The sequence below is a fragment of the Astatotilapia calliptera genome, chromosome 2 (assembly GCF_964374335.1).
Source record: "Astatotilapia calliptera chromosome 2, fAstCal68.1, whole genome shotgun sequence".
NCBI lineage: Eukaryota > Metazoa > Chordata > Actinopteri > Cichliformes > Cichlidae > Astatotilapia > Astatotilapia calliptera.
The window spans coordinates 31,784,262-31,810,043 of NC_137423.1; the positions used below are offsets into that span (position 1 = coordinate 31,784,262).

General features: G+C 41.2%; 1 protein-coding gene across 2 annotated transcripts; it reads left to right on the forward strand.

The window, feature by feature from the left end:
* The first annotated feature begins 190 nt into the window (after positions 1-190).
* Positions 191-25,590, forward strand: ndufs8b (NADH:ubiquinone oxidoreductase core subunit S8b). Of its 2 annotated transcripts, XM_026142589.2 has the most exons (8): positions 584-622; positions 18,411-18,463; positions 21,494-21,556; positions 21,634-21,699; positions 21,816-21,905; positions 22,548-22,720; positions 24,839-24,967; positions 25,152-25,590. In XM_026142589.2, exons 3-8 carry the CDS (start codon positions 21,508-21,510, stop codon positions 25,281-25,283), a joined length of 639 nt encoding a protein of 212 aa, XP_025998374.1. In that variant the 5' UTR covers positions 584-622; positions 18,411-18,463; positions 21,494-21,507; the 3' UTR covers positions 25,284-25,590. The 2 variants fall into 2 exon arrangements, with proteins under 2 accessions (XP_080145335.1, XP_025998374.1); XM_080289209.1 differs by lacking the exons at positions 584-622; positions 18,411-18,463 and adding an exon at positions 191-263.
* Positions 25,591-25,782: the final 192 nt, after the last annotated feature.

The following is a 25,782-nucleotide window of genomic DNA, read 5'->3' on the forward strand; positions in this document are numbered from 1 at the left end:
CGCCTTCATTTCTCACCGTCACAAATGCAGTTTTCACATAAACTTCCGCGTCACAAACAATGACGATAAAATTATGGAGTGGTTTGTTTTGTTTTGTTTTGTTTTTTTTTACTGTCATGAAAATGCCGTTAAACTGCTTAAATATGATTCATCAGTCATCACATATAAGTGATAATTGTGCAATTGGGGCTTTTCTGTCATTTATAGGACTTCCTAATTGCGGGTGGGAAACAAGAAGGCCTATGCGTACTTTAGGAAGCCAGGTAAATTAAATAACTTGTTACCGGCAGTTCCCTTTCCACGAGATGTTCCAGTCCAAAGACGGACACGGGTAGGCGACGTTTCTGCTATTTGTTTCTGAAGCTGAGAGCTGCAGAATAACCATACAGTTTATTTAGTGTTCAGCGTGGCTTTCCAATCTTTTCATAGTTTCCCTGGTTTAGCTTTCACAGTTAAAGGCTTATTCAACAGAACAGCAAACAGTCTTGTCACTTGTCTTTCTTTCTTTTCGTTATTAAATGTATAACTCTTGTCAAAGGTAAAATAATGTTGCGATTTCCTAGGTGACGGTGAATACAACATCAACGTGGAGGCCTTGAATGCAGCATTAATAGCATTGCACAGTTTAGGACCGCGGTAAAGTGAGCCGTCATTTGTGAGCCGCGGTCAAGCCAGCCGCCTCCTATCCGCCGCATAAATTTCCTTGCGCTTTTACACCAGTCTTTACGGTAGCGCCTTTTCGCTTTATGTGCCGATTGAAAGCCTATACCCGCGCACACGTGCACGCGCGCGCACAAATTACAATGTAACGGCCCGATACAGTCAATACAATTATGGAAATGTCAGAAATTCATTAAAAATCATCCTGAGTAGTTGATGTACAACTTTCAACACATCCCCCCTCTGGGACACCTACTGTACCTGTGTGCCAGGTTTCAGCCAGATTTACTGTAGAATTCCTCAGAAATTAAAGGGTACTTGTATCCAATGCAGTCGGCCAATAAACTACAATTATGTCAATTTTCAAAAATTCATTAAAAATCATCCTGAGTAGTTGATGTACAACTTTCAACACATCCCCCCTCTGGGACACCTACTGTACCTGTGTGCCAGGTTTCAGCCAGATTTACTGTAGAATTCCTCAGAAATTAAAGGGTACTTGTATCCAATGCAGTCGGCCAATAAACTACAATTATGTCAATTTTCAAAAATTCATTAAAAATCATCCTGGGTAGTTGATGTACAACTTTCAACACATCTCCCCTCTGGGACACCTACTGTACCTGTGTGCCACGTTTCATCCAAATTTACTGTAGAATTCCTCAGAAATTAAAGGAAACTTATATTCAATTCAATACAGTCAATACAATAGAATTATGTCAATTTTCAGAAATTCATTAAAAATCATCCTGAGTAGTTGATGTCCAACTTTCAACACATCCCCCCTCTGGGACACCTACTGTACCTGTGTGCCAAGTTTCATCCAAATTTACTGTAGAATTCCTCAGAAATTAATGGAAACATTTATTCAATCTAATACAGCCAATACACTACAATTGTGTCAATTTTCAAAAATTCATTAAAAATCATCCTGAGTAGTTGATGTACAACTTTCAACACATCCCCCCTCTGGGACACCTACTGTACCTGTGTGCCAGGTTTCAGCCAGATTTACTGTAGAATTCCTCAGAAATTAAAGGGTACTTGTATCCAATGCAGTCAGCCAATACAATTTAATTATGTAAATTTTCAAAAATTCATGAAAAATCATCCTGAGTAGTTGATGTACAACTTTCAACACATCCCCCCTCTGGGACACCTACTGTACCTGTGTGCCAAGTTTCATCCAGATTTACTGTAGAATTCCTCAGAAATTAAAGGGTACTTGTATCCAATGCAGTCGGCCAATAAACTACAATTATGTCAATTTTCAAAAATTCATTAAAAATCATCCTGAGTAGTTGATGTACAACTTTCAACACATCCCTCCTCTGGGACACCTACTGTACCTGTGTGCCAAGTTTCATCCAGATTTACTGTAGAATTCCTCAGAAATTAAAGGGTACTTGTATTCAATGCAGTCGGCCAATACACTACAATTATGTCAATTTTCAAAAATTCATGAAAAATCATCCTGAGTAGTTGATGTACAACTTTCAACACATCCTTCCTCTGGGACACCTACTGTACCTGTGTGCCAATTTTCATCCAGATTTACTGTAGAATTCCTCAGAAATTAAAGGGTACTTGTATCCAATGCAGTCAGCCAATACAATAGAATTATGTCAATTTTCAAAAATTCATTAAAAATCATCCTGAGTAGTTGATGTACAACTTTCAACACATCCTTCCTCTGGGACACCTACTGTACCTGTGTGCCAATTTTCATCCAGATTTACTGTAGAATTCCTCAGAAATTAAAGGAAACTTATATTCAATTCAATACAGTCAATACAATAGAATTATGTCAATTTTCAAAAATTCATTAAAAATCATCCTGAGTAGTTGATGTACAACTTTCAACACATCCCCCCTCTGGGACACCTACTGTACCTGTGTGCCAGGTTTCAGCCAGATTTACTGTAGAATTCCTCAGAAATTAAAGGGTACTTGTATCCAATGCAGTCAGCCAATACAATTTAATTATGTCAATTTTCAAAAATTCATGAAAAATCATCCTGAGTAGTTGATGTACAACTTTCAACACATCCCCCCTCTGGGACACCTACTGTACCTGTGTGCCAGGTTTCATCCAGATTTACTGTAGAATTCCTCAGAAATTAATGGAAACATTTATTCAATCTAATACAGCCAATACACTACAATTGTGTCAATTTTCAGAAATTCATTAAAAATCATCCTGAGTAGTTGATGTCCAACTTTCAACACATCCCCCCTCTGGGACACCTACTGTACCTGTGTGCCAATTTTCATCCAGATTTACTGTAGAATTCCTCAGAAATTAATGGAAACATTTATTCAATCTAATACAGCCAATACACTACAATTGTGTCAATTTTCAAAAATTCATTAAAAATCATCCTGAGTAGTTGATGTACAACTTTCAACACATCCCCCCTCTGGGACACCTACTGTACCTGTGTGCCAAGTTTCATCCAGATTTACTGTAGAATTCCTCAGAAATTAAAGGGTACTTGTATCCAATGCAGTCGGCCAATAAACTACAATTATGTCAATTTTCAAAAATTCATTAAAAATCATCCTGAGTAGTTGATGTACAACTTTCAACACATCCCTCCTCTGGGACACCTACTGTACCTGTGTGCCAAGTTTCATCCAGATTTACTGTAGAATTCCTCAGAAATTAAAGGGTACTTGTATCCAATGCAGTCAGCCAATACAATTTAATTATGTCAATTTTCAAAAATTCATGAAAAATCATCCTGAGTAGTTGATGTCCAACTTTCAACACATCCCCCCTCTGGGACACCTACTGTACCTGTGTGCCAAGTTTCATCCAGATTTACTGTAGAATTCCTCAGAAATTAAAGGGTACTTGTATTCAATGCAGTCGGCCAATACACTACAATTATGTCAATTTTCAAAAATTCATGAAAAATCATCCTGAGTAGTTGATGTACAACTTTCAACACATCCCCCCTCTGGGACACCTACTGTACCTGTGTGCCAGGTTTCAGCCAGATTTACTGTAGAATTCCTCAGAAATTAAAGGGTACTTGTATCCAATGCAGTCGGCCAATAAACTACAATTATGTCAATTTTCAAAAATTCATTAAAAATCATCCTGAGTAGTTGATGTACAACTTTCAACACATCCCCCCTCTGGGACACCTACTGTACCTGTGTGCCAGGTTTCAGCCAGATTTACTGTAGAATTCCTCAGAAATTAAAGGGTACTTGTATCCAATGCAGTCGGCCAATAAACTACAATTATGTCAATTTTCAAAAATTCATTAAAAATCATCCTGGGTAGTTGATGTACAACTTTCAACACATCTCCCCTCTGGGACACCTACTGTACCTGTGTGCCACGTTTCATCCAAATTTACTGTAGAATTCCTCAGAAATTAAAGGAAACTTATATTCAATTCAATACAGTCAATACAATAGAATTATGTCAATTTTCAGAAATTCATTAAAAATCATCCTGAGTAGTTGATGTCCAACTTTCAACACATCCCCCCTCTGGGACACCTACTGTACCTGTGTGCCAAGTTTCATCCAAATTTACTGTAGAATTCCTCAGAAATTAATGGAAACATTTATTCAATCTAATACAGCCAATACACTACAATTGTGTCAATTTTCAAAAATTCATTAAAAATCATCCTGAGTAGTTGATGTACAACTTTCAACACATCCCCCCTCTGGGACACCTACTGTACCTGTGTGCCAGGTTTCAGCCAGATTTACTGTAGAATTCCTCAGAAATTAAAGGGTACTTGTATCCAATGCAGTCAGCCAATACAATTTAATTATGTAAATTTTCAAAAATTCATGAAAAATCATCCTGAGTAGTTGATGTACAACTTTCAACACATCCCCCCTCTGGGACACCTACTGTACCTGTGTGCCAAGTTTCATCCAGATTTACTGTAGAATTCCTCAGAAATTAAAGGGTACTTGTATCCAATGCAGTCGGCCAATAAACTACAATTATGTCAATTTTCAAAAATTCATTAAAAATCATCCTGAGTAGTTGATGTACAACTTTCAACACATCCCTCCTCTGGGACACCTACTGTACCTGTGTGCCAAGTTTCATCCAGATTTACTGTAGAATTCCTCAGAAATTAAAGGGTACTTGTATTCAATGCAGTCGGCCAATACACTACAATTATGTCAATTTTCAAAAATTCATGAAAAATCATCCTGAGTAGTTGATGTACAACTTTCAACACATCCTTCCTCTGGGACACCTACTGTACCTGTGTGCCAATTTTCATCCAGATTTACTGTAGAATTCCTCAGAAATTAAAGGGTACTTGTATCCAATGCAGTCAGCCAATACAATAGAATTATGTCAATTTTCAAAAATTCATTAAAAATCATCCTGAGTAGTTGATGTACAACTTTCAACACATCCTTCCTCTGGGACACCTACTGTACCTGTGTGCCAATTTTCATCCAGATTTACTGTAGAATTCCTCAGAAATTAAAGGAAACTTATATTCAATTCAATACAGTCAATACAATAGAATTATGTCAATTTTCAAAAATTCATTAAAAATCATCCTGAGTAGTTGATGTACAACTTTCAACACATCCCCCCTCTGGGACACCTACTGTACCTGTGTGCCAGGTTTCAGCCAGATTTACTGTAGAATTCCTCAGAAATTAAAGGGTACTTGTATCCAATGCAGTCAGCCAATACAATTTAATTATGTCAATTTTCAAAAATTCATGAAAAATCATCCTGAGTAGTTGATGTACAACTTTCAACACATCCCCCCTCTGGGACACCTACTGTACCTGTGTGCCAGGTTTCATCCAGATTTACTGTAGAATTCCTCAGAAATTAATGGAAACATTTATTCAATCTAATACAGCCAATACACTACAATTGTGTCAATTTTCAGAAATTCATTAAAAATCATCCTGAGTAGTTGATGTCCAACTTTCAACACATCCCCCCTCTGGGACACCTACTGTACCTGTGTGCCAATTTTCATCCAGATTTACTGTAGAATTCCTCAGAAATTAATGGAAACATTTATTCAATCTAATACAGCCAATACACTACAATTGTGTCAATTTTCAAAAATTCATTAAAAATCATCCTGAGTAGTTGATGTACAACTTTCAACACATCCCTCCTCTGGGACACCTACTGTACCTGTGTGCCAATTTTCATCCAGATTTACTGTAGAATTCCTCAGAAATTAATGGAAACATTTATTCAATCTAATACAGCCAATACACTACAATTGTGACAATTTTCAAAAATTCATTAAAAATCATCCTGAGTAGTTGATGTACAACTTTCAACACATCCCTCCTCTGGGACACCTACTGTACCTGTGTGCCAGGTTTCAGCCAGATTTACTGTAGAATTCCTCAGAAATTAAAGGGTACTTGTATCCAATGCAGTCGGCCAATACACTACAATTATGTCAATTTTCAAAAATTCATTAAAAATCATCCTGAGTAGTTGAGGTCCAACTTTCAACACATCCCTCCTCCGGGAAACCTGCTGTACGTCTGGGCCAAGTTTCAGCCAGATTTACTGTAATATTCTTCAGAAATTGCAGGGAACTTATGTTCAGTGCAAGAAAGGCTGAAAGACGACCACCACTGAACAAGACACACAAGCTGAAACGTCAAGACTGGGCCAAGAAATATCTCAAGACTGATTTTTCTAAGGTTTTATGGACTGATGAAATGAGAGTGAGTCTTGATGGGCCAGATGGATGGGCCCGTGGCTGGATTGGTAAAGGGCAGAGAGCTCCAGTCTGACTCAGACGCCAGCAAGGTGGAGGTGGAGTACTGGTTTGGGCTGGTATCATTAAAGATGAGCTTGTGGGGCCTTTTCGGGTTGAGGATGGAGTCAAGCTCAACTCCCAGTCCTACTGCCAGTTTCTGGAAGACACCTTCTTCAAGCAGTGGTACAGGAAGAAGTCTGCATCCTTCAAGAAAAACATGATTTTCATGCAGGACAATGCTCCATCACACGCGTCCAAGTACTCCACAGCGTGGCTGGCAAGAAAGGGTATAAAAGAAGAAAAACTAATGACATGGCCTCCTTGTTCACCTGATCTGAACCCCATTGAGAACCTGTGGTCCATCATCAAATGTGAGATTTACAAGGAGGGAAAACAGTACACCTCTCTGAACAGTGTCTGGGAGGCTGTGGTTGCTGCTGCACGCAATGTTGATGGTGAACAGATCAAAACACTGACAGAATCCATGGATGGCAGGCTTTTGAGTGTCCTTGCAAAGAAAGGTGGCTATATTGGTCGCTGATTTGTTGTTGTTTTGTTTTTGAATGTCGGCGAGGATTCCGCAAGGCACTCCCCTCCATTCACCTCGCGAATCTCCGCTCTCTTCCAAACAAAGTCGACGAATTACTGCTCTTAAACCGGACTAACAAGGACTTTGCACGCTCTGCTGCCCTCTGCTTCACTGAAACCTGGCTCAGTGAGCGAGTCCCAGACGCTGTCTTACATCTGCCGGGCTTCCAACTTCACCGGGCGGACCGCGAAACAGAGCTCTCAGGGCAAACAAAGGGTGGTGGAGTCTGCTTCTACATTAATGAAGGTTGGTGTACTGATGTCACAGTGTTACAGAAACACTGCAGCCCACACTTGGAAAGTTTTCTCATCAACTGTAAACCTTTTTATTCACCGCGGGAGTTTTCTTCCTTCATGCTGGTCGGAGTTTACATCCCTCCACAGGCCAACGCGAACAACGCACTGTGCGAGCTGGCTGACCAGATTACTACCCTGGAGAGGAAATTCCCGGATTCCTTTACAATTATTCTTGGGGATTTTAACAGAGCAAACCTAAACTACGAACTCCCTAAATACAGACAGCATATAGACTGCCCCACCAGGGACAACATCATACTGGATCACTGCTACACCACTCTAAAAGATGCCTATCGCTCTGTGCCCCGGGCAGCTTTGGGACATTCTGATCACTGCATGGTCCATCTGTCATGGTCCTGGGCCATGTGGGCCCAGTATTCTTAGTTTTCATGTATTTTTGTATTTTGTTCTTTATTTAGGCCATGCTTCCTGGGTTGATCTGTTACGTTGTTCCTTATGTGTTTTCCCTTCGTGACTCTTACCCCCTGTGTGCCCCTCTGTGTATTTATGAGCCCTCGTCTCTCTTTGTGTTTTATTCTATGTTTTCCCCAGCCCGTTATGTCTGCGTTCTCCCCGTGCTCTCTCTCCTCCCGTTTGAACCTCTGTGTACTTCCTGTTTTACTTTGCCCATCTCCCATCAGTGTTACGTTCACTCCTGCCGTGTCTTGTTATGATTATCAGTGTCACCTGTGTTCCCCGTGTGCATCCACTTCCCCTGATCATCCCTCATGTGTATTTAGTCTCTGTGTTTCATACAGTCTGTGTCGCGTCGTCTGTGTTCCCACCCTCCATGTTTCCATGCCCGGTCTGTTGTATTCATAGCCTTACCTTAGTTCATTCCCAGTTTATGTTTCTGTTTAGTTATTGCTTTTGAGCTGCCCTTATTCTTGTTTGTTTCTCTTGCGTTACCAGCCACAATAAAAGGCTCGCTTTTGTTTAAAGTTTACTCCCGTGTCACTCGTGTCCGCACCTGAGTCCTCCACGCACTCTCCACACGGTCTGTCACAGCGGATCGTGACACCATCTTATTCCAGTTTATAGGCAAAAACTCAAACGTGCCAAGCCTGTAGTCAAAACTGTGAAGAAGTGGACTAACGCAGCAAAGCAGGAACTGCAGGACTGTTTTGACTCCACTGATTGGACTGTTTTTGAAGCTGCATCTGAGAACCTAGATGAGCTCACGGACACTGTGACATCATACATCAGTTTCTGTGAAGACGTGTGTGTGCCAACAAAGACCTTTTGCACATACAACAACAATAAACCATGGTTCACTCCTAAACTCCAACATCTTCGCAAGGCCAAGGAGGACGCTTACAGAAGTGGTGACAGGGTCCTGTACAAGCAAGCCAGGAACACACTGACCAAGGAGATCAAAGCAGCTAAAAGGATCTACTCCCAGAAGCTGGAAGAACGGCTCTCAGCCAACGACCCTGCGTCAGTGTGGAGGGGCCTGCAGGAAATCACCAGCTACAGACGCCCCCCACCCACTATTGAAGCAAACAAAGACCTGGCCAACGAGTTAAACACTTTCTATTGCAGGTTTGAGACGGACAGACTCCCACGCCCCACCCTCCCCTCCCCAGGGACATTGCTTCAGACATTGACCCCCAACACACCTTCCACCTCTCCCCCCTTCACCCTGCCCCTCCCCAATCAAGACTCAACGACCACCACCACCCTCTCCAACCCAGACTCAACGACCTCCACCACACCTCTCACCCCCCTTTCCTCCTCCCTGAAACTAAGAATACACACTCAGGATGTGAGCCGACTATTCCAGAAACAGAAGCCCAGGAAAGCCCCCGGACCAGATGGCGTCTCACCCTCCTGCCTCAAAACCTGTGCTGAACAGCTGGCTCCCATCTTTACTCGCATCTTCAACAGATCCCTGGAGCTGTGTGAAGTTCCCTCCTGCTTCAAACGCTCCACCATCATCCCTGTTCCCAAGAAACTCACCATCACAGGACTGGATGACTACAGACCTGTCGCCTTGACGTCTGTGGTCATGAAATCCTTCGAAAGACTGGTGTTAGCCCATCTGAAAGACATTACAGGCCACCAGCTGGACCCTCTGCAGTTTGCCTACCGGGCAAACAGGTCAGTGGATGATGCAGTGAACACGGGGCTGCATTACATCCTGCAACACCTTGACTGCCCGGGAACTTATGCCAGGGTCCTGTTTGTGGACTTTAGTTCGGCTTTTAACACCATTGTGCCTGAACTTCTTTCCTCCAAACTCTCCCAGCTCAGCGTGTCACCAGCTACCTGTCAGTGGATCACCAGCTTCCTGACAGACAGAAAGCAACAAGTGAGGCTGGGGGAGATCACCTCTGAAACCCGGTCCCTCAGTATTGGTGCCCTCAAGGATGTGTCCTCTCACCACTACTGTTCTCCCTCTACACTAACGACTGCACCTCCAATAACTCTGCTGTCAAACTCCTAAAGTTTGCAGATGACACCACTGTCATTGGCCTCATTCAAGATGGTGATGAGTCTGCATACCGGCAGGAAGTTGAGCGGCTGGTACTCTGGTGCAGTCAGCACAATCTGGAGCTGAACACTCTTAAGACTGTAGAGATGACAGTGGACTTCAGGAGACATCCCTCAACTCTGCTCCCCCTCACCATATCAGACAGCCCTGTGTCGACTGTGAAGATCTTCAAGTTCCTGGGTACAACCATCTCCCAGGACCTGAAGTGGGAGACCAACATCAACTCCATCCTCAAAAAGACCCAGCAGAGGATGTACTTCCTGAGACAACTGGGGAAGTACAGTCTTCCACAGGAGCTGCTGATCCAGTTCTACACTGCGGTCATTGAGTCTGTCCTGTGCTCCTCCATCACAGTCTGGTATGGAGGAGCCACTAAACAGGACAGGAGCAGACTGCAGCGGACTGTACGGGCAGCAGAAAGGATCATCAGCGCCCCCCCTGCCCTCCATCCAGGATCTGTACCTCTCAAGAACCAGGAAACGGGCAGGGAAAATCATCGCAGACCCCTCACACCCTGGACACAGACTTTTTGATCTGCTGACCTCTGGCAGACGGTACAGAAGCCTGCAGACCAGGACCACCCGACACAGGAACGCCATCTCCCTTCTTAACCGTTGACCTGTCACACTGCTCCCACTGCCAGACTGCAGCTGCACCTTATGTACATTTTGTAGTATTCATTCCACCTCATTCATTTCTGTATTTTATGTATATAAGGTTAGATTCGTTATTTATAGTTGGTTTACATAGCTTTGTGTATGTATGTGTAATGTGTATATATAGACACGTGTGTGTGTGTGTGTGTGTGTGTGTGTGTGTGTGTGTGTGTGTGTGTGTGTGTGTGTGTGTGTGTGTGTGTGTGTGTGTGTGTGTGTGTGTGTGTGTGTGTGTGTGAGATTTACATTGCTGTGCTTGAGAGCCACCATCTACCGGAACCAAATTCCCTGTATGTGTCTGCACATATACAGTGGGGCAAAAAAGTATTTAGTCAGCCACCGATTGTGCAAGTTCCCCCACTTAAAATGATGACAGAGGTCAGTAATTTGCACCAGAGGTACACTTCAACTGTGAGAGACAGAATGTGAAAAAAAAAAATCCATGAATTCACATGGTAGGATTTGTAAAGAATTTATTCATAAATTAGGGTGGAAAATAAGTATTTGGTCACCTCAAACAAGGAAAATCTCTGGCTCTCACAGACCTGTAACGTCTTCTGTAAGAAGCTTTTCTGTCACCCCCTCGTTACCTGTATGAATGGCACCTGTTTGAACTCATCATCTGTATAAAAGACACCTGTCCACAGCCTCAAACAGTCAGACTCCAAACTCCGCCATGGCCAAGACCAAAGAGCTTTCGAAGGACACCAGGAAAAGTATTGTAGACCTGCACCAGACTGGGAAGAGTGAATCTACAATAGGCAAGCAACTTGGTGTGAAAAAATCAACTGTGGGAGCAATCATCAGAAAATGGAAGACATACAAGACCACTGATAATCTCCCTCGATCTGGGGCTCCACGCAAGATCTCATCCCGTGGGGTCAAAATGATCATGAGAACGGTGAGCAAAGATCCCAGAACCACACGGGGGGACCTGGTGAATGACCTGCAGAGAGCTGGGACCAAAGTAACAAAGGTCACCATCAGTAACACACGAAAACGGCAGGGAATCAAATCCCGCAGTGCCAGACGTGTTCCGCTGCTGAAGCCAGTGCATGTCCAGGCCCGTCTGAAGTTTGCCAGAGAGCACATGGATGATACAGCAGAGGATTGGGAGAATGTCATGTGGTCAGATGAAACCAAAGTAGAGCGTTTTGGTATAAACTCAACTCGTCGTGTTTGGAGGAAGAAGAATACTGAGTTGCATCCCAAGAACACCATACCTACTGTGAAGCATGGGGGTGGAAACATCATGCTATGGGGCTGTTTTTCTGCCAAGGGGACAGGACGACTGATCCGTGTTAAGGACAGAATGAATGGGGCCATGTATCGTGAGATTTTGAGCCAAAACCTCCTTCCATCAGTGAGAACTTTGAAGATGAAACGAGGCTGGGTCTTCCAACATGACAATGATCCAAAACACACCGCCCGGGCAACGAAGACGTGGCTCCGTAAGAAGCATTTGAAAGTCCTGGAGTGGCCTAGCCAGTCTCCAGACCTCAACCCCATAGAAAATCTGTGGCGGGAGTTGAAAGTCTGTGTTGCTCGGCGACAGCCACAAAACATCACTGCTCTCGAGAAGATCTGCATGGAGGAATGGGCCAAAATACCAGCTACTGTGTGTGCAAACCTGGTAAAGACCTATAGTAAACGTTTGACCTCTGTTATTGCCAACAAAGGTTATGTTACAAAGTATTGAGTTGTATTTTTGTTATTGACCAAATACTTATTTTCCACCCTGATTTACGAATAAATTCTTTACAAATCCTACCATGTGAATTCATGGATTTTTTTTTCACATTCTGTCTCTCACAGTTGAAGTGTACCTCTGGTGCAAATTACTGACCTCTGTCATCATTTTAGGTGGGGGAACTTGCACAATCGGTGGCTGACTAAATACTTTTTTGCCCCACTGTATTTGGCCAATAAACACGATTCTGATTCTGATTCTGATTCTGAGATGTATATTTGTGAATGTGGAGATGTTATATTGGTTTCACTGGTAAAAATAAATAATTGAAATGGGTATATATTTGTTTTTTGTGAAGTTGCCTAATAATTATGCACAGTAATAGTCACCCGCACACACAGATATCCCCCTAAAATAACTAAAAAAAAAAAAAAAAAAAACTACTTCCAAAAACATTCAGCTTTGATATTAATGAGTCTTTTGGGTTCATTGAGAACATGGTTGTTGTTCAATAATAAAATTATTCCTCAAAAATACAACTTGCCTAATAATTCTGCACTCCCTGTAGGTCTGTTGACAGAGCTCTGTACAGGTCTGCTCGAGCTGACCTGAAAAGGGGTCCCACCTGTCCAGCAACAACACATGGCATGGAATAATAGACATCATAAACCACAGAGGCAGAACTGTGAAAACAGAAAACCTGAGTGTGCAGCTAGCAGAGGACATAAACAGCTTCTTTGCCCGCTTTGAAACACCACAACAGCAGCATTCATCTGCCTCAGACCTGCTCCCATCCTCATCCTCAACTGGTTCCTGCACCGCTCCATTCACTGTAACGGAGCACGATGTCAGATGAGTGTTCCTAGCAGTGAACCCCAGGAAGGCGTCCAGACGAATACGTGGTAAAGTGCTAAGACCATGTGCCCACCAGCTCACCCTCATCTCCACCAGAATCTTCAACCTCTCACTGGATGAAGCAGCCATCCCATCCTGTCTAAAATCAGCCACAATCATCCCAGTACCAAAGAAGTCTCCCATCACCAGCCTGAACTATTATTGCCCTGTGGCCCTCACACCGGTAATCATGAAACTAGTCCTTCAGCACACCAAGGATTACCTCCCCCCAGAATTCGACCCCCACCAGTTTGCATACCGTGCAAACAGATCCACAGAAGATGCCATCACCCTCCACTCGGTGCTGAGTCAACTAGAACAGCGGCAGAGCTACGCCAGAATGCTCTTTGTGGACTACAGCTCACCCTTCCACCACTCGCCCATTGAGAGCCTACTAACTTACTGCATCACAGTATGGTACAGCAGCTGCACTAAGGCGGATAGAGCCACCCTCCCAGCATGTTTGCAATGAGTAGGAGATGCTCTGTATCTCACTGTACAACTGTATAGTGACAAAGGTATTGGGTTCTTTTCTAAAAATTGCTATAAACAGAGGAACCCAAACTGATGAAAAGTGGCGAATTTTTTTTTTCAAATGACTATTTTTAGTGGATTTTTGATATAGAAGCAGAATGACAGAATGTTAAAAGAAGTTACTTTTAGTCATTCTAAGCTGGGCATTGCGTTCTCTGGCTGTTCAAAGCCATGGAACTTTAGACTTTCCAAGCAAATAATGATGGCCATACTGATGTTCTTTTCAGTACATTTTACTTTATGTTCATTTTCATTTTTATGATGTTTCTATTTTTACATAATTCCTCCCACATAGCAAAATTGGCATGGCCTGGATCTGTCCCACACAATGTGCTTACACATGGCCTGCGTACCGCAAAGAATGACGGCCCTATGGTGGCCCAGATCTGGTTTACCAGAGGTGGCCCACACATGAGCCAGCACAAGGCCAGTTGCAGACACACTGCTGGCCCTGTGCTGGCCCAGAACAGTTTCAGCTCTGGCCCCAGATGTCAGCCTAATGTGTACCTTAGCCATGTAAGCCATGTAATAACAACATGTGCTGGAACATAATAGTGCAAAAGTAACATGACGAGACTCTGTTCAGACAGTGAATGGACTGATTCTTATACAGCACTTTTTTACTCACCCATATTACTCAAAGTGCTCTATACAACATGTCACATTCACCCAATCAGGCCAAATGTGGCATGCCATCACATAAACAGTGCCATCTTACCATGCCAGAAGTCAGCCAGCAGTGCCGGCTTGACACCAGATCCAGGAAAGACCCGTCTGCTATGTGGGATGACTTGTTCTTTTGGCATTTTAGTTGTGGATTGTGTTTGGACTGTGTCTCTTGCCCTTTCAGTATTGTTTCCTTGTGCTTCTAAGTGTCCCTTTGTTTCTTTTTAGGTTATGTAGTATGGGTTAGAGATATTTTGTATGTTGTTTTTGTTTAATAAATCTGCCTTTTGGATTATTCCCTGATGTGCCTGAGTTCTGTTATTTAGTGTCACTTTGAAAGGTCACACAGCCAGCATTTACATAGAATTGTTCTTTCAAATTTTGATAAAGATTACAGTGAATTGAGATGTAACTTGGCCCAGAGGTACAGTAGGATGCCCAGAGTAAGAAAGTGTTGAAAGTTGGACCTCAACTATTATGGGTGATTTTTAATGAATTTTTGAAATTTCCATAATTGTAGTGTATTGACTGTATTGAATTGAATAAATGTTTCCATTAATTTCTGAGGAGTTCTACAGTAAATCTGGATGAAAATTGGCACACAGGTACAGTAGGTGTCCCAGAGGAGGGATGTGTTGAAAGTTGGACATCAACTACTCAGGATGATTTTTAATGAATTTTTGAAAATTGACATAATTCTACTGTATTGGCCGACTGCATTGGATACAAGTACCCTTTAATTTCTGAGGAATTCTACAATAAATCTGGCTGAAACCTGGCACACAGGTACAGTAGGTGTCCCAGAGGGGGGATGTGTTGAAAGTTGTACATCAACTACTCAGGATGATTTTTCATGAATTTTTGAAAATTGACATAATTGTAGTGTATTGGCCGACTGCATTGAATACAAGTACCCTTTAATTTCTGAGGAATTCTACAGTAAATCTGGATGAAAATTGGCACACAGGTACAGTAGGTGTCCTAGAGGAGGGATGTGTTGAAAGTTGTACATCAACTACTCAGGATGATTTTTAATGAATTTTTGAAAATTGACATAATTCTATTGTATTGACTGTATTGAATTGAATATAAGTTTCCTTTAATTTCTGAGGAATTCTACAGTAAATCTGGATGAAAATTGGCACACAGGTACAGTAGGTGTCCTAGAGGAGGGATGTGTTGAAAGTTGTACATCAACTACTCAGGATGATTTTTAATGAATTTTTGAAAATTGACATAATTAAATTGTATTGGCTGACTGCATTGGATACAAGTACCCTTTAATTTCTGAGGAATTCTACAGTAAATCTGGATGAAAATTGGCACACAGGTACAGTAGGTGTCCTAGAGGAGGGATGTGTTGAAAGTTGTACATCAACTACTCAGGATGATTTTTAATGAATTTTTGAAAATTGACATAATTCTATTGTATTGACTGTATTGAATTGAATATAAGTTTCCTTTAATTTCTGAGGAATTCTACAGTAAATCTGGATGAAAATTGGCACACAGGTACAGTAGGTGTCCTAGAGGAGGGATGTGTTGAAAGTTGTACATCAACTACTCAGGATGATTTTTAATGAATTTTTGAAAATTGACATAATTAAATTGTATTGGCTGACTGCATTGGATACAAGTACCCTTTAATTTCTGAGGAATTCTACAGTAAATCTGGCTGAAACCTGGCACACAGGTACAGTAGGTGTCCCAGAGGGGGGATGTGTTGAAAGTTGTACATCAACTACTCAGGATGATTTTTCATGAATTTTTGAAAATTGACATAATTGTAGTTTATTGGCCGACTGCATTGGATACAAGTACCCTTTAATGTCTGAGGAATTCTACAGTAAATCTGGATGAAACTTGGCACACAGGTACAGTAGGTGTCCCAGAGGGGGGATGTGTTGAAAGTTGGACATCAACTACTCAGGATGATTTTTCATGAATTTTTGAAAATTGACATAATTAAATTGTATTGGCTGACTGCATTGGATACAAGTACCCTTTAATTTCTGAGGAATTCTACAGTAAATCTGGATGAAACTTGGCACACAGGTACAGTAGGTGTCCCAGAGGGGGGATGTGTTGAAAGTTGTACATCAACTACTCAGGATGATTTTTAATGAATTTTTGAAAATTGACATAATTCTATTGTATTGACTGTATTGAATTGAATATAAATTTCCTTTAATTTCTGAGGAATTCTACAGTAAATCTGGCTGAAACCTGGCACACAGGTACAGTAGGTGTCCCAGAGGAGGGATGTGTTGAAAGTTGTACATCAACTACTCAGGATGATTTTTAATGAATTTTTGAAAATTGACATAATTCTATTGTATTGGCTGACTGCATTGGATACAAGTACCCTTTAATTTCTGAGGAATTCTACAGTAAATCTGGCTGAAACCTGGCACACAGGTACAGTAGGTGTCCCAGAGGGGGGATGTGTTGAAAGTTGTACATCAACTACTCAGGATGATTTTTCATGAATTTTTGAAAATTGACATAATTGTAGTGTATTGGCCGACTGCATTGAATACAAGTACCCTTTAATTTCTGAGGAATTCTACAGTAAATCTGGATGAAACTTGGCACACAGGTACAGTAGGTGTCCCAGAGGGGGGATGTGTTGAAAGTTGGACATCAACTACTCAGGATGATTTTTCATGAATTTTTGAAAATTGACATAATTAAATTGTATTGGCTGACTGCATTGGATACAAGTACCCTTTAATTTCTGAGGAATTCTACAGTAAATCTGGATGAAACTTGGCACACAGGTACAGTAGGTGTCCCAGAGGAGGGATGTGTTGAAAGTTGTACATCAACTACTCAGGATGATTTTTAATGAATTTTTGAAAATTGACATAATTGTAGTTTATTGGCCGACTGCATTGGATACAAGTACCCTTTAATTTCTGAGGAATTCTACAGTAAATCTGGATGAAACTTGGCACACAGGTACAGTAGGTGTCCCAGAGGGGGGATGTGTTGAAAGTTGTACATCAACTACTCAGGATGATTTTTAATGAATTTTTGAAAATTGACACAATTGTAGTGTATTGGCTGTATTAGATTGAATAAATGTTTCCATTAATTTCTGAGGAATTCTACAGTAAATCTGGATGAAAATTGGCACACAGGTACAGTAGGTGTCCCAGAGGGGGGATGTGTTGAAAGTTGGACATCAACTACTCAGGATGATTTTTAATGAATTTCTGAAAATTGACATAATTCTATTGTATTGACTGTATTGAATTGAATATAAGTTTGCTTTAATTTCTGAGGGATTCTACAGTAAATTTGGATGAAACGTGGCACACAGGTACAGTAGGTGTCCCAGAGGGGAGATGTGTTGAAAGTTGTACATCAACTACCCAGGATGATTTTTAATGAATTTTTGAAAATTGACATAATTGTAGTTTATTGGCCGACTGCATTGGATACAAGTACCCTTTAATTTCTGAGGAATTCTACAGTAAATCTGGCTGAAACCTGGCACACAGGTACAGTAGGTGTCCCAGAGGGGGGATGTGTTGAAAGTTGTACATCAACTACTCAGGATGATTTTTAATGAATTTCTGAAAATTGACATAATTCTATTGTATTGACTGTATTGAATTGAATATAAGTTTCCTTTAATTTCTGAGGAATTCTACAGTAAATCTGGATGAAAATTGGCACACAGGTACAGTAGGTGTCCCAGAGGGGGGATGTGTTGAAAGTTGGACCTCAACTATTCAGGATGACTTTTAATGAATTTTTGAAATAAACATAATTGTAGTGCATTGACTGTATTGCACTGAATATGAGTTTACTGTGATTTCTGAGTAATATTACAGTAAATCTGGGTAAAAACTGGCCCAGAGGTAAAGTAGGTGTCCGAGAAGAGGATTGTGTTGAAAGGTTGGCATCAACTTTCAAGAATGATGTTTAATGAATTTTTGAATATGCAAACAGACTGTCACGATGGCTGTATTGGGCTGTTCCATTGTAATTTGTGTGCGCGCGTGCGTGTGACTGTTCGCGCGCGTGCATGTGTGCGCGAGTCTAGGCTTTCAATCAGGATATAAAGCGAAAAGGCGCTACCGTAAAGACTGGTGTAAAAGCGCAAGGAAATTTATGCGGCGGATAGGAGGCGGCTGGCTTGACCGCGGCTCACAAATGACGGCTCACTTTACCGCAGTAGTTTAGGGACTATTGCCTCCTTAGTGTTGATCATCATAAACTTGTGCCAGTGGTAAGTCTAAAAGAGATTTACATTAATAATGACGCAAATTAGCTAGCATTGAGAATAGGCTATGTTCATCTTATTGTCATGTTAGCTCGATTATACTAAATTACCGTAAATTAACTGGCTAACATGGTTGCAAAGTTGCTGACCGATGAGTTTACCTTTATGAGGAATGCTTAGCGCATTAAAACATTTTTCATCTGAACGGAAATATATAAAAACTAAATAAAGCTTAATTAAAGAAATTAGCCTGGCAGCATTAGTGTACCAGAGCCTAATTTTGCTAACTGTTATGCTATTTGAAAGGAGGCGTTCAGGTGAATCGTGTAGACTGTATGTTAGAACCAGCGGCTGGGTTAAAGGCTTTATCCTGTCATTGGTCAGGACAGCTGGTCCTTCATGTGTCCGAAAAACACAGGTAGTTCAGATTAAACCTCTGTGGTGGATTGTTTTTTGATCGTATACGTATTTTTATACTAGCACCGATACAGTAAAGGCATCGACTGATTTCTCTCTGGGTTTACATGTTAAGAAATACTAAGGTCTTTATGTAATGTCCCTGCTTATAGGTTTTTCAGCTGATCGACTTTCCTGTGTATTTTACGATTTTACACGGCGAATACTGGTCAATAATCGAGGGATAATCCGAGAGTGCATTTCTTCCGATTCAAACAGCGTCCCGTGAATGTAGCAAATCGCTAACGTAATAGTTGGGATTTGGGGCGCCAGATTACAGGATGACTCGGATCAGCTGGCAGTCTGTCTCCCTTTTTTCACTCCTCTCTTGTTGTAGAGAAGCTTTTCTGGGTTAATACGACATTTATAAAAATATTTGCTGCAATATTGGCTCCACTGAGCGAACCCTTTACAGTCAGGTGAAAAGGGAGTGTTTTACGGGACTTTGCAGTAACCTGAAAATTATGTTCCTGATGCAAGAAAATGAGAAAAAGAGCGCCCAATTAAAAAAAAAAAAGTCCTACTAGCTTCAAGAAAAGGGAAGTATTATTGAGGAAAAAGAATGGGAGTACCCGGAGAGAACCCACGCAAACACGGGGAGAACATGCAAACTCCACACAGAAAGACCCCGGCCTGATGGTGGAATTGAACTCAGGACCTTCTTGCTGTGCGGCAACAGTGCTAACCACCGTGCATTAACCTATCCCCACAAGCTGCATGTCTTTGGACGTCCAAAGACATGCAGCTTGTGGGGATAGGTTAATTGGATAATCCAAATTGTCACTAGGTGTGAATGTGCAAATGAATGTGAGTGCGAATGGTTGTTTGTCCCTGTGTGTTGGCCCTGCGACAGACTGGCGACCTGTCCAGGGTGTACCCCGCCTCTCGCCCTATGACAGCTGGGATAGGCTCCAGCGCCCCCCCGCGACCCTGAAAAGGATAAGTGGAAGCGAATGGATGGATGGAAAGAATGGGATCTCCAAGAAACAGACAAAAGGAATCAGCAGATGCAAGTAAAGCCTGGTGAAGCTCTGGGGGAAAAAAAAAGAAATCCTCCAAGAGAAGAAACAACAGGGCATAAAACAGAGAGAGATGCAATGCAAACTCCAAGACATGGAGATAAAATACAGAGTGCTGAAAGCAAGGTGTGATAAGAGACTGCACACAAATGTAGAGTTTCTTCAAGAGAAAAGGTTAAAGGAGATAAAACAGAAAGAAATGGATTGCAAGCTTCAGAACATTGAGAAACACAACAAAACAAGTAATGCTTGAAGTTCTGGAAAAAAATAAGTATAAAAACAAGTGTAAAAAATATAGGTATAAAATAAGTATAAAAATAAGAAATGGGTAATAGCTGCATGTGTGCTTGTGTGTGTGTGCGTAATATGCATACTTTACTTGTTGGATCCAAATCCCAGAATACATTTGGCATAAATGACATAAATCTCCCCTTTGATCATTGATCAGTAAATCTCACTGCATATAAATTCTGAAGTCTGATATAATTTCATTAGTAAAGCTGCTCAGATGGTTAAATGTTGAACTTTGTTGCGATTGCTTTTCTCAGAATCACTAACCCCCGTTTTGATTTATTTTTGCAAGTTGCTGATTTCACACAGGTCCACTGCTGAAACCTTCTTTGAGTTTTTCATTCAACAACAATAGTCTCAGGCAATAACTATGTAATTACACTTAGTATGCGACAGTACATAAATGTACATAATGAAAATGTATACTCTTTAGCATATATTAACTCCTGGATGTAAAATAAAATATACAAAAGAAAAAACTCTGATTTTAAATCACATTTCAGATCACCACAGTAGGATATCCACAATGTAGGATTCAGGCATTTGTTTTAGTTCAACATCACAATCATTCTATGAGTAGTTTACAGAGCCAGTAGTTAACAGCAGTAACTTCAGCTGCTTCAATTCATTGGCATTAGCAAGCATTCCTTTATACACAGCATTTCAGTCAGGTTGAGGTCTGGACTTCCATGCTGTAGATTTGCTGCTGTGCTTGGGGTCATTATCCTGTTGCATGGCCTAATTTAGGAGAAGCTTTAGGTGTCGGACAGATGGCCTCACATTTCACTCTACAAAACTCTGACATACGGAGGAGTTAGGCACCTTGCAGGTGCCTATCTCTCGTGGCTACAAAACAAGCTCAAATCAGAAACCTTGCACCAGCATGATTGAACAGTTGGTTTGAAGTGTTTGTGCTGTGTTTGAGTTTTGCTGAAGGTAGTGCTGTGCAATATGGCCAAACCTCCACTTTGGTCTCATCTGTTAAAAAAAACTGCTCCAGAAGTCTTCTTCAAGGGCAGCTTTACCAACTTCAACCATGTCGTCTTGTTCTTTTTAGAGAAGAAGCTTCCTCCTAGCGGCCACTACTAACAAGCCACAGTTGTTCAGTCTTTTTCTAATTATACTGTCATGAACTTTAACATTTAACATGCTATCTGAGGCCTGTAGAGGCTCAGATGCAGCTCTTGGGTATTGTGCAGTTGTGAATTTCTTTTTTCACGTTTGCTCTGAGAATCTTCATTCTTCTAACTATTCTTTACTCTTTTAAAAGCTTTCTCTGCTCAGATGTCTGCAGCACTGAGTCTACGTCTTCTCCACTGCTACTCCAAACAAGGTACTAATGCAGGTGTCATTAACACAGTAATATTTAAGTGCACAAAATATTCAGATCACACGTGTATGTCTCTCCAGGTACATTTGGATATGGCTGCGGTGCAATTCGCCCGCTGAGTCTCAGTGTGCAGAGAGACGGCTACAGTGAGTACACACACCAAGAGCTGTACATATATATGAATCTCCAGTGCAGTGACCACATCAGCATGCCAAATTTGTATTTACTCTTCTACTCCTCTCTCCTTTTATTCTTCTGTCAGAGTATGTAAATGCTCAGGAGCTGCCAACAGACATGAGATCCATCACTGACCGGGCTGCCACAACCCTGCTTTGGACCGAGCTCTTCAGAGGTCCCGTTGATTGTGTTTTCTGTGCTGATAGCCTAGATTTGTAGCCTGTAATGCTCCATGTCACAAAGCTCAAATCATCTCAAACTGGTTTCTTGACTGCAACAATGTTCACTAAACCACCACCTAAATGACCTCCACAGTCACGAGATGTCAGTTTAAGAGCAAATTTGGGATGTGATCCATCAGGAGATTCACAATGTGAATGTGCAGCTGACAAACCTGCAGCAACTGTGTGATGCTATCATGTCTATATGGACCAAAATCTGAGAGGAAAGGCTCCAGCACCTTGTTGAATCTATGTGAATAGAATTACAGCAATTCTGATGGCAGAAGGGGCTCCAACCCAGTTCTACCAAAGTGTATCTATATAAAGTGCCTGATTTGTTTATCTACTGTTATTAATCATGGCCAGAAATTAAGTTAATGAGGTCAGTATACATCCATCTTATTCATATGAGTCAAAAACTCAGGCTTCATACGCCTTTAAACAGTACATTCCTCAGTACAGGTGAGTAATTGACCTCTTTTCAACTAACTCAAATCTTGCAAATCAATGTGTGTCAGAGACAGTGGGCCCTTTAAGTTTTTTTTTAAATTTTAATTATTATTTATTTATTTATTTTATTCTTTGCCTTCACGCAGGTTTGGCAATGACCATGAGTTATCTGTTCCGTGAACCTGCCACCATCAACTACCCATTTGAGAAGGGTCCTCTGTCGCCCCGCTTTCGTGGGGAGCACGCCCTCCGCCGCTATCCTAACGGAGAGGAGCGCTGCATTGCCTGTAAGCTTTGTGAGGCTATCTGCCCTGCTCAGGTAAACGCATACACACACAGTCCCTTTTATTATGATAGTTGTGTTTTGGTTTTTTTGACATGTTGAGGTTGTCTAGAAGATGTACTGAAGTACAAACAAAGCGTTATACGGAACGAGAAAAATGAATGACATCACTTTGACATGGCATAGCTGTTAGCCATGGATGATCAGGTTTGAGGGTTTTTAGAAACTGATGGTTTGGCAGCGGCAGTTCTCTGGGACTGATAAAAAGACATTGAATAACCGCTTTTTCAACCACTGTAAGAAAAGAAGAGCATTTCTGAAAACACAACATGTTGAAACCTTGAAGCAGACCAGTCACAGCAGCTGAAGGTTTCCAGCTGAGAACAGGAAACTGAGGCTAGAGTGGGCACAAGTGCAATAGTGTGGCAGATATTTTTGAACACATTTACCGCTCATTTAAACATCACCTTCTATCCGAGTATTGTTGACACAAATAACTTCCATAATCCCCAAATCTCACCAGAACTGCCTTGTGCTCTCATGTGGTTTCAAGTGCTTCTAAGCTTCTAAGCACCTTGTTGCATCTGCAGTACTATGAAAAAGTCTTCAGTCAGCCCTCATTGATTTCTATTTTGCTTCAGACCAGCAGGATTTTCTTGTAATTTATTAAAGAGCTCTTCAGCAATGGCTTTCTGTTTCTGTGTACATTGGCTGCTTTTTCCCTTATTTTCGATGCACTCTAGTCCTGTACCTAACCACTTTCTGAGGAATACTTTTTTTCTTAAGCCACTTAGCACTCATGAATGAATCATTCAAGACTAAAAAAAACACCTAAGGATGAGTCGTTGCTGTGCCTACAGCTTACACATAACAATTTAGCAAAGAATCCATTTTAAATTGTGTCATAAGACACTTTTTATATCCGGGAAAGATCTGAGACAGGACCTAAGAAATGCATCTTGCTCTACACTCTATCCATCTACTGTTCACCAAAACCTGACCAAAAATGGGCTCAGTGGTAGGGTGTCTGTCAAGAAACATTCTTGAAACCAGATTATTGTTTTGAAGCTACCAGTGGATCATGAATTGCTAATCATTCAGGATGTTTTGGTTATATGAATACATGTATATCTCAAAAGAAAGAACAAAAACTTAAAGTTTAAACTATTGCTTGATGGGAAAACATAGACTGCTGGAACATTTCATTATTAGCAGGGATAGTGTTAAGGAATGCAAACAAAGAAAAGAGGCTGAGGTATGCCAAGTTAATCGGGAACTGGGACTGAAAATCAGGGGCAAAAGGTTTGATGGAGTGATGGCTCCATATTTAGTCTAAATTGTCATCATGACATGCAGAGGAGGTCGGAAGAGAGCTACAGCAGTGAGTGTCTACACACGGTGAAGGCTCTGTCATGGTTTGGGGCTGCCTTTAAGCCAAAGGTGTTGGAGATCTGGTCAAAATGGATGTAATTATGAACCCAGAAAAGTATAATCAGATTTTGATCTGATTGGCTTCATTTTTCAGCATGGTAATTATCCCCAGGACGCTGCCATTCAGTAGAAGCATACCTAGATAGTGTTCCACTCTGTACGTTTCTGTCAGTCATGGATCGGCCTCCCCAGAGCCTGAACCTCGACATTATTGAAGCAGCGTGGGATCATCTAGATAGAGAACGGAACAAAAGCCAACCAACATCCAAAGAAAAGCTTAATGGCTCTGAAGACGCCTGAAGAACTATTCCTGACAACTGCTTAAAGAAATGATATGAACACTGCCTAAGAGAGTTCAGGCTGTGCTGAAGAATAAATGTGGTCATACTAAAATTGTATAAAATTCTCTACCCAATGTGGTGTTGCACATATTTAAAAAAAATCACTGTACATATTTCACATTTTCCAGAAGAAAACATGGGTGAGAGTGAGACAGTTCTGAAGGTAAACAGGGGTGTAATGTCTCTTCACTCAGTAGCTGTTTTGAAATACCTCAATTTGGGCACTTATGCTAAAACATTATCTAGATTATGTATTATTTATTTGTTTGTTTGTAGTCAGTTCTCAAAATGTCTGTAAAATGAATGTTGCTGATATTTGAATGCTTCCTACTGTTGTGCCAATAAACATGATGCTTCCCTTTCCTTTCTCTATTGATCTCAGGCTATCACTATTGAAGCTGAGACTCGAGCCGATGGCAGCAGGCGGACCACACGCTATGACATCGACATGACCAAGTGCATCTACTGCGGCTTCTGCCAGGAAGCCTGTCCTGTTGATGCCATTGTTGAGGTAAAAACAAGTGTCCTCCAAGTTTGATGAAGCTGAACAAGCAAATGATAATGTGGGGATCTTTCACTGTCTTTACTCTAGTTCAGTACAATAAATTTACAACTGAAAAACTCCACTATTCTACCCAACCCTCCTTCAAAACAGACAGTTAATGTCTTTAAAAAAAATTGAATTCCTTCTTCAGGGTCCGAACTTCGAGTTCTCCACAGAGACCCACGAGGAGCTGCTATACAACAAGGAGAAGCTACTCAACAACGGAGACCGATGGGAGGCTGAGATAGCAGCCAACATACAAGCAGACTATCTGTACAGATAGACTCACTGTGGGAAGGTCCTGTATGTCCTCCTGATATGCATTTAAAGAGATTACTGGCGGTTTTACAGTTATGCCAGCGGGTTCCGAGTGGTAAAGCCTCATACACTGAAGAAATTCTATAAAAAACGCACAAATTGTATGCCTCTTGGGTGTAGTTGTACTTTTTTGATGTTGAGCTGTAGCACGTCAAAGCTTGCAATATAAGAGTATATTATTTGAAATGTTTGTTTTAAAGATATTGACAGACCTGTTGCAAATTTAACTAACCGAATTGAAATTAAAGGGGAAAAACCTCTGAAACTGAGAAGATGTGTTTTGTGGTTTTTTTTGTCTTTTATATTATATCCAAAACTTGACTCTTGTTGGACCAAATCCCTTATGTTAAGTGAGTTAATGACTGTGTTTTTAATGGTTTATTAGGCTATTGTTAGATGGTTGTAGCCTCCAGCCGGCTGCAGTTGTGATGCAAATAAATTACTTTTAAATTTTTAGTCAATAG